This window comes from Calypte anna, chromosome 2 (genome assembly GCF_003957555.1).
Source record: "Calypte anna isolate BGI_N300 chromosome 2, bCalAnn1_v1.p, whole genome shotgun sequence".
NCBI lineage: Eukaryota > Metazoa > Chordata > Aves > Apodiformes > Trochilidae > Calypte > Calypte anna.
The window spans coordinates 119,437,943-119,448,092 of NC_044245.1; the positions used below are offsets into that span (position 1 = coordinate 119,437,943).

The 10,150-nt window shown below is 41.2% G+C and overlaps 1 protein-coding gene across 1 annotated transcript; it reads right to left on the minus strand.

Annotated features, from left to right (window-relative positions):
- Positions 1-1,688: 1,688 nt before the first annotated feature.
- On the minus strand, positions 1,689-9,332 carry RPL7 (ribosomal protein L7). Its single transcript, XM_030445683.1, has 7 exons — positions 9,226-9,332; positions 8,289-8,391; positions 7,647-7,813; positions 6,832-6,969; positions 6,190-6,299; positions 5,050-5,260; positions 1,689-1,751 (listed from the first exon to the last, which is right to left on the minus strand). The coding sequence occupies exons 1-6, from the start codon at positions 9,237-9,239 to the stop codon at positions 5,052-5,054; spliced, it is 741 nt and encodes a 246-aa protein (XP_030301543.1). The 5' UTR covers positions 9,240-9,332; the 3' UTR covers positions 1,689-1,751; positions 5,050-5,051.
- Positions 9,333-10,150: the final 818 nt, after the last annotated feature.

Here is a 10,150-nt window from a genome sequence, read left to right on the forward strand (position 1 = left end):
TGTGCTAGCATAAAAGGTGACCAGCTATGCAGGACTGCCACCTCAAACACAGCTACCCTTTAGGATTGATTTCTAAATTAGTTATTAACATTTTGCAGGTGCTCTCTGCAACTCACTTCGGAGAAAGGTAAGAAAACTTGCTGCTCAAGTACCATACAGACCTGATCAACTTTATCCTCACTCAAGCTTTAGTGAATACATTCTTTAAACAAAGTGTGAGACCTTCAGGGCATTCTTATCAGACAAATTAGGTACTATAGCACTGATTAACTAAGAGTTAATATCTCATTCTACCTATCATAGAAGGTTTGCCACCCGTTTGTATGGCTTCATTATAGCCATGAACTGCTTTTGTTAAAAAAAAATATACTAGATGTGTATGAGTCAAGGGGAAATAGCTGAAAACCTCATAGCAAAGTAACAGAACTCTACCACTAACAGAGACAAGAACACTGTTTTGAACTCAACTAAACTTATGTCCAAGACACCTGAATTTCATTGCCAGCTGGTGCAGTTTTAAGCTGAGTCAGATTGTACAATTATAGTATCAAGACAGGAACCAAGTTTTCCTGAGGTAGTGCCAAGTGTTTATTACTATATTCCCATTTTTTCCCCTTCACCTAGCAACTTTACAAAAATGCTTTTTCCTTGCAAAACATACTTATTGCTTCACAAAGATGCCTAATAAATGAAGTATTTTTATGGTTTTCACCTCATTCACTCATAAACTGCTGTCAAGCATGTATCAGTGATGTACACAACTGCCAGCACCAAACAGCTATAAGGAACTGCAAAGTTCCTCTTTAGTGCAGTTACTACTTTAAATGAAGAAAGGTGTTGGTACTTCCACATTTAGCCATAAGATTACCAGATTTTAGAGCAATTATGGGGAGCTGTCAGTTAACTCAGGATTTAAAACTGAAGGGTTTAAGCATCTAGAAACACCAACCCATCCACAGTTGTTTTGCCAGCACCCTAACACATTAACAAACAAAAGGACTGAACTAGTTTCAGTTAAGCCACTATCATCATTTTGTGAGTTATTTAAAAAGAAAACTATTTGACAAAACTATATTGACTTCTGACAATTGTTCATAAACCAGCACCACTGCAAAGTTTTAAGTGCAGAATAAACTTTTGCACAAATTGAGGAAAAAAAAAGGCAATCAATGCCAGGGACTTTTAAATAGACATCCTTCACCGTGAAGTATGTAAACACTGCTTGCCTGTAACACAGGAAAGAATTTCAGTCAGAGCAGACATGGATTGTTGATCTGTCATACCAAATGTCTCAGCAGACTAAAGCTCCTTCAGTAAAGTGCTCACAAGACAAGAAATCAACGTGACTGCAACCCAATTTTTGCATTTTACCCATCCCTGGGTTTCTAACCTGTGCTTCACTGGGCCTATACAGCAGCAATGACCGTTCATATCCTCACACATCCTGTGGTCTCCTGCTTCTGTAGTATCCAAAATAAAACACTGCAAACAAACTATGTAAAGCTGAGGAACTACCTAGAATGTGTAATGTGCTATTTTGTAATACTATTTCTTCTACTTTCTGTTATCTATATACTGCTAATGTAAACTATAAACGCCTCTCTGAAATGGGTTACTCCGAAGTTAACTTTGCAAGCGCCACCAGTAGTGAAGAGGATCACAAAAATGAGACCAAGCCATGCTAAATGTTTTGTGCAAGATGGTTTTATTATCAGAATGAAGTTAGAAAGACTGCAGCTGGGCATCTGAATCTGAAAGGAAAAAAAAAAAAAAGTATCATTAGACATGTGTAAATCACACTACTTTGCCCAGCTGAATTCATACATTTCTCCAGTTTGCAATTTTGGATGAAAATACTAATTTTATTCCATTGGATTTAAGACTTCAACAGTCTGGCCCTAAATCACTGACACACAATAACTGACTTCTATATTAACATCTCTTAATTCAAAACACAGATTATAAGTGTCAGCACTATCAATATAAATATTTCTGCTTTGAAATACTGGCGTCTATTTTCCTGTTTGTCTAAAAGCATAGGGGGGGAACACGATATTGAAAGACACACTGAGAAGTTGTGCATATTCTAATTTTTGCTGCAGTAAGCCCATTTTCAACACACTTCAGGGACTGTTTTCATACAAAAATTAAAGTAAATGGCAAACATCTCAAATTCCTATAAATTTTGCTTGAGAGTTTGAGATTTGGTATCTTGCTAATACTGAATTGTCAAAATTTGGTATTACGTAATATGCTTTTATCTTTTTTCCAGTCTGTATTACAGAATCTGTTCTATTAGCCTTTATATTTTTAAAGGTTTATTTCAGACCATCACTTAAGTGGTAAGAAATAAACAGCAGAAAACAGTTTCTACATAGGGAAGAGGAATTCTTATTTTCAGATACAGTACTTCAGAATGACAGTACTTAGAATACTGACATCTTGTCTGAACTTACTGCTTTAGTTGCCCAAAACCTCAACAGAAACTACAGCATTCTTCTGCTTTTTACATGTAGGTTACTCATATTTTAAACATGCATGCCATTCAGAACAGCAGGAAAACAGCAGGAATAAAAGTGCAGGACATGAGAACAATCTTATCTTTGCTTTACACCTGAGGTAAGTTTGTTTGGAGTATAAGTACAACAACTTAGAAGCAAAAAACCAGAACAGAAAACAAAACAAAACTGCAAGGTTACTTCTTAAATTGAAAGATGGAGTAAAGCCCTCATGTCTGCTACCTACACGGGCTCACAGAATCACACAATCATTTGGGTTGGAAAGGACCTTAAAGATCATCTAGTTCACACTCCCCTTTCATGGGCAGGGACACCTCCTACTAGATGAGGTTGCTCAAGGCCCCATCCAGCCTGGCCTTGAACACTTCCAGGGAGGAGACATCCACAACTTCTCTGGGCAACATACGCCAGTGTCTCACCACCCTCACACTACAGAATTTCTTCCCAGTATCTAATCAGATTAAAACAGTTCCCCCTCATCCTATGACTACATGCCCTTGTAAAAAGTCCCTATCCAGCTTTCCTTTCATGAGCACTAGCTGAACATTCCTAGTTTCTATGTCAATACATTTCTCCTTATAGGCATTATCTAGTCACTGCAATAGTGAAATAGAAAGCTTCCCCTCTTCTAGGAAGGCTTCTGAATACTCAACACCACCAATATCTCTCTGATTTTTGTCACTCAAGATGGAGAAGAAAGGATTCACACTGACCAAAAAAGCTGGAGGGTTTCAGAGTTAAAAATGGAAGTTTCCATCTTATGCTCAAAAACCTGGCAGAAGCATAAAGTGAAAGCAGTTTTGCTCAGTCTTAGTTATGAAGTCTCAAACAGCAACTTACAGGAAACATCTGCCAGCACTGAGCCTGTAGCAAATTGTGCCACCAGCAGCAAAATTTCTACAGGAGTGATAGAAGGAGGAATGTAACATAACGCCAGCACCAAAGTTTACCACAATTCTGCTTCTCAAATTAAACCACTTCTTCCCATAGTTGAGCTAAAAAGCTTTACAAAAACATCGTCCCTGGTAAGCAACTACCTTACTGAAGCCAAGTTTCCATCAGCCATGTAATCAGTGCTTTAAAACTCTGTTGCTTCAAAGAGAGACAACAAAGCAATGTGCAAGAAGCCTGGGTGAGTGGAAACTGAGGAAGAGCAGCCTATAAAATAGCTTTAAGGGAGAAAGCTGCCATATAGAAAGGTATTTTACAGGTCTCCCTTAGCTCTCTGAATAGACAGTACACTTTGAAAAGCACAACCTGCTATGCCCTGTGGGCTGTAAAAAATTCTAAAGTTTTCAAGTAAAAAAAATTTTTTAAATCCCAACCAAAAATCCCACAACATCCTCTGCTTCAGAAAGCTGAATTTCTGAGAACAAATCCAAACAGCAACCGCACTTGTTTTAAGCTGTGAAGTCACACCACTACCCATTTTTTTTCTCAGAAATCAGATCTGCAGTTTACTTAATAATTCCTAAGTTCTAGAGGGTTGTTTAATAAAAAAAAAAATGCTAAAACTAGAAAAAAAACAACACCCAAAAAACCCAAACCGAAACAAAAAACCAACAATCACAAACCAACCAAAATACCTTCTTGCCCTTTGAAGTACCATTTTAGGGAAAATTGGGTCTTTGCCTCTTAAAGTCTTCCCAAGCATGCTAACACACCAAGTTTCTTAAATTCTAGCACATCTTTCACACCAAAAAGTCATTTACACTTGACTGAAAACAAGATACGGGCAACACCAAAGCTAGTTTAGTGTGGAAATAAAAAAAAAAAAAAGGAAGAACTCTGAAAAAAAACAGTTTTGGCTTTGCATGACAGATTTCTCTCATCAAAGAAGGAAAAGCAGAGTGACAACAGATGACAAGACAGATTGTTTCAACTACATATTTAAATCAGGACTCAGCTGTCACTGCCAAACTGCTCTAAATGTTAACAAACCCTCTCATTCCTAAAGGATAGCCTATTCAAATGAGACAATTAGTATTTCAAAATGACCATCTCAGCTATGCTAACATAAAAGCCTAAAATGAATCATTTCGAAGCTTGAATGAGCCGAAAATTTAGACCATTAGGATGGTGTAAATTGAGAACTGAATTTCTCTACATTTTAAACAGGCTTTTATAGAAAAAATCAGGCAATCAGAAGAAAACTTACTGTACTCGTAATCACAAGACTTTGATAATATTAAGAAATCCTTAATCAAGATTGGAAATTTTAGTAAAAATCTCAAGTCTTCCCACCACACAAAAAAGTAACTTTTAAAAACCAAGTTACTGGTAAATGGAAAATCCAGTTACTGGTCATCTTTATACTAGAATCAAGATTTAACTTCTTCACAAGTGTCTAAGCTGTTTTAAGATTTAAAAAAAAAAAAATATCAGAACACCACATTGTTCAAGTACCCACATACTGTAGGTAGCATCCAAAAATCGCGAACATTGAGCCTGAATGTTCAACCAATAACAGCAGCAGGCTACACAGCAGAGTCAGAATAATGGATAGCATTAACCTTTGGTATTATCTCACCATTAGTTCATTCTCCTTATCAGTCTGTTGATCTGGTCTTCTCTGTTACCAGCATCACCACCTTCCACGAAGTGGATCGTTTTCTTCTTCATTCCACCCCGAGGAGAGGATAACTTGAAGGGCCAAAGGAAGTTGTTCACAACTTTGAAGTTCTTGCCAACAGTGTAAATTTCATGGATCACATCTTCCATGCAGATGATGCCAAGCTTTCCTAAAATTCAGAAAAGTTGTTTTCAGAAAGGCTACAGAGACACTGGTCAACGACAAGCTAAAAATTACAAAGTTGGTATTGTCATACCTACAGCTTTTCATGAAATTCAAGTTTCAAAGCAGCCACTCTGCCACAGCCAGTAACTGATTTTTCCAATTAAAATGGATTAGCTGCATCAAACTCAACCTTATTTAGTTCTTATATTTTGCAAGAGGCATCAGTTTCTACTGCTTAAATTACAGCAATAAGGAACAACGAAACACCAAACACCACTTCATAAATCTTAGGAAAACAGACTGTGTTCCCTGAAGAATAATGAAGCATCTTTCCTAATGTCTCTTCAGAGTCTTCAGTGACATGTTACAAGTTAATAACTTGCAAAATACAATGGTAAAAAGGAAACTGCTTATGGCATCATACTTGTATATTTAGAACCTGTTTATCTATTGCATTGGAAAAGCAATAAACAAGATACAGTTCAGTGTCAAGTAATACACAAATCAAGTGCCAAAAATGGAAGACCCCAGTGTTTGCTATTATTCCTGGCATGACTGGAAAAGGAGCCTCCTTAAACAATATATTTCCCAACAGAAATACTTTGTGCTTTCTTTTTACCAGCTACACTGATCACTTTTGCTGGCTAGTTCTTGTAAGACATAAACATTTAACATTAAAGTCTGAAACAAATTTACATGAAAAATTCCAAATTTAAAATGCTAAAATTTGATTCTTTACACTGTTTTTCAACACTCGATAAAGAAAGTTACTTCCACTTTGCTTTGTTATTAAGCTATCCAGTCAGAAGAAAGATGTTATTAATCAATCACTATTACTCTCCAGAGACAAGTAATGACAGCTGTCCAGCTTCACATTATTCATCCATATGCAACTAGTTAATTTCTGGTTCTGTTAGGTGAAGCAGAATTTACCAAGGCGTTTCTGGATCAGGGAGTTATCAGTAAGAGCAATGCGCTGCTTGTTGATCTTCCCATAACCACGCTTGTAGATCAACTCATGCACAGACTTCAGATTGGGGTATCTGAAACAACCAAGTAAAATAAGTTAAAAAATATTTTAAGTCAAGCCACATACCAAGTCATAATACCCAAATTAAAACATCCATATCAATCTAAGATCATAGAATCATAGAATTGGCTGGGTTGGAAGGGACCTCAGAGATCAAGTCCAACCCTTGAACCACTGTTGCAGTTACCAGACTATGGCACTGAGTGCCACATCCAGTCTCTTTTTAAATATCTCCAGGGACGGAGAATCCACTACTTCCCTGGGCAGCCCATTCACGTCCCAAATTTAAACACAAAAGCAAAGAGCAGCACATCTTACCCCTACCAAATTCCCAAGAACACTAATGAATGTGTAACCACATCCCACAAGCAGTACCTTTTACAGCACTGCCTGAACAATGTTTTCAATTCAAACAAGGAAAAGCACAAAGAAGACATAAAAATCTTTTGGGCATACAGGAAACCTGAAGGTCTAGTGTAGCAACATGGAAAAGAAGCTCAGCATTTTAATCCTGACTTGATAATAAAACTGTCCATTTCACTCACCCCCATGCAATGTAGGGCTCAACAATCCGCAGCATGTTGATGGAAGCTTTGTTGAGTTTTACAAAGGTGCCATTGAAAATCTGACGCAGGCGAAGAAGCTGCAGCACCTTGCGGACCTTGGGGCTGACACCGTTGGTGCTGAGGAATGTAAGAAAAAAGCCTCAACACCCCAGAGAACACTAAAGAGCAGGTAAATAGCCCCACAATAGTATTGGTTATAGTATTAGTCATGTTTTTCATACAATTTGTTGTTTGTTTGTTTTCAAACAGTAACACAAAGCCAGCTGAGTAAGTTATTTACTACCTCAGTATATCTCAGTAGTAAGGTAAAACAGCTTTCTGTGAAAAAAAAAATGAAATAAGCATTATACTGTAACAATCTAGAACTTTCCTTGTGCCCTCCTGAACATAATTCTTCCCATCACACCTTCTGCTAGTTTCCTGTAACACTTTACCAAGGGAGAGTTAAACACTTTAAACAAACCTTAGCAGCATATGAGGGAATACTGTAATTCAAATTGTAATTAGTGTAGTTTCACAGAGATTAAGATGAAATAGAACAACTACCTGTACATGTCTGTAGCCTTGGATTTTGCTTAAAAAATCAAGGATTCCTAGAGAGCAAACTTAATGATTTAGCACTTGGTTAAGTAAGCCTCTGGTGCATGTACACTACTGCCAAGAACTTACCAAGCCAACAGCAGTAGGCTTGATTTTATTTACATTACTTAACCCCGCAAAACAGACAGGCAACATACAACCTAATTTCAGTGCTTCTGAACATAAAGGTTGTTTATATCTGCATTAAAACTTACCCTCTTATCCTGATCACAAAGGCCAGTTTTGGTTCTGCAGGAACGTAGTAGTTGCCAGCTTTTCGTGCCATCCTGGCCATACGGATCTCCTGCCTGTACATGTGCCTGTACTCCTTGTGGTAAGCTTGGGCCTTGGCATAGATGAGTTTTCTTTGTGCCTTACGGGCCTGAAATCAAATAAAAATTACTTCAGATTATATCAAACTTTTTAACACGTGAAAACCACCTTCAAATAATGTATCACAAGTAACCCACAAGGAACATAAGTGGTAGGAATACTGTGCCCATATCATGGAGTTCAGAATCACTCTAGGTGATAACCTAGACAATCTGAAAGACTGTTACACAGCACTGCTGCTTTACCATGAACAATGTCATCATGCACCAAGCTTGAGCTCCCAAAGGCTGTAAGATCTTGCCTTTAACCTTATAAACAAAGGTATGCTTAACCCTAACTCTGTGCAGAGCTGCCTTGCTATTGACCAGAACAAATCATCCCAAAACATATTTTAGTCTACAACAGCAAGAAAGCACCTGCATACTAGACTGAAACACTGTGACCTTCTGTATCGCTTCACATCAGCGCCAGCAGCTGGTATTGAAACAGAGAGCACAACTGAAATTAAGCTGTGAAATATTCACCTTTTTTATAGCCAAAATCTTCTTCTGACGTTTGGCTTTCATAGCTGCATAAGCCTGCCGCTTTTTCAGCAGGCTTTCTGGTACGGACGGCACCTTCTTTGCTCTAAACCAAGAGAGGAAAAAAAACCTCTTTTAGCTGACCTGAAGAAACTGGACTTTAAGGTTACACACGGTAAACGTAACACTCCCACCTCGCATCAGTTCAGTGAGGCATCCTCCTTGCTGCCACTGCAGATCCCCTTTTATACTAAGGAAGGCAACTGACAAACTTGCTGTTCAACTACACACAACCTAAGTACACAGCCGTGAAAACCCAAACCTCTTGAGTGACACGAAGTTGCTGCCTTACTTTGCTACAATCAAACTACAGTCTGTTTCAAAGACATCTTTTTCAGTTTAACAAACATTACAACGGGTGCTTTAAGAGGAAAACCAGTTCAGCAGCATTCCCAAACTTACTTCACAAGACTTTAAACTTTCTCAGAATTATCAACTCTTAGACGTGACAAATCCAGTTACAGAGCTATAATCACCCGGACGAACCCCTACCCTGAACATACCGCGGCCCAAACTCCCCGCTCAAGCCGCACACTCTCACATAGCTCGCCAAGCCAGGCGAAACTACCGTCCCGGGCCTCCACCTCACCAGCGGCGATTTGGGCCCAGCTCTCCCTCCCCACCTCACCGAGGGCCGGCAGGGCAACGGCAGCCGCCGCCTGAGGAACAGACCGGACCGGCGGTGGCTGCATCGCCGCCGCGCTGGGCCCCATCCTCCCACCACTGCCGGCCCCAGGCCAGTTGTGCCGCTCTTCGTGTCGCCGGCGGAGGCCCAGCGGCCAGGAGGCGGCGGGTAGCATCCCGGAGGTGGGGGAAGGGAGCAGGCACGGCCGCAGCGGCGGATGGCGGCGGATTATCCCCGGACGGGACTGTCACTTACTCCTTCTCCGCCATGATCAGCGCCGGAAGAGAAAGGGCGGGCGCATGCGCAGGGACGCCTTAACGCATCCGCCTGCGCAGGCAGGGCCCTGGCCGCCTGCAGGACCTCGGGTTTGGGCGTCCGCGGTGGTGCCTGACATCGTGCGGTGCTCCAGGGGTGGCTGCTGAATGCCTGAGTTAAGAACGGCCGGTGGTCGCTCTCCGCCTGGCAAGGCCGAGCCGAGCCGAGCCGGGCCGGGCCCAGCTATATCCCGGTCCGGATGGGAGCCGCTCCACCGTGTCACCCGGCCTTCTGCGCAGGAGGCTGAGAGCACGCTCTACGGAGAGCCCCAGGAGGCGCCGGCCCTTACACTTCATTATACACGGGGAGAGGGGAAATTAGCGGAACTGGGAGCAGCAAGTAATTATTCAGTAATAAAAAAAAGAAAGAAAGAAAACAAAGGCATCTGGGCTGGGTGTAAGGAACGGCGAGAGCTGCGTAGAGGTGCTGTGTAGCTCTGAAGAATGTTGCTGAGAATGCTTGGGATTTGCGTTGCGGCGGTACCAAGGTTGGTTTCTGTCAGACACGGTTGCGTGATGCTCGTGGAGAAGCCTGTATCACTTATCTCATTAAAGCTATTATAAAAGCGGCCGATTAAGATCAGCACGCAAATGTGCGGCGTCTGCCGAAGGAGGAGGCTGCCTGCATTTTCTCCCGGTACTTCTGAACTCGAATTCCTGGTAAATCCCGAGAGGCAGCGCTCACGAATGCAAAGAAAGCTCCGACGGATTTTCTGAGACGGGGCGGCTGCGCCGGGAAGGAAGCGTCAGCGCGGTGCTCCCCGGCATGACGGGGGCTTCGGCAGAGGCTGCGGGACGAGTCCTGCCCACCCGCCTGTGGAAAACAGCCATGGCAGGCAGGCTCCGCTCCTCATCCTCTGGAGCTG

Bases quoted from the DNA above. Each gene is read 5' to 3' on its own strand.
- RPL7 (XM_030445683.1), bottom strand. The intron at 7,814-8,288 runs GTGAATATTTCA...ATTTGATTTCAG, and splicing joins AGATTTTGGCTATAAAAAAG to GCCCGTAAGGCACAAAGAAA. The intron at 6,970-7,646 runs GTAAGTTTTAAT...TACATTCCTCAG, and splicing joins TTTGTGATCAGGATAAGAGG to CACCAACGGTGTCAGCCCCA.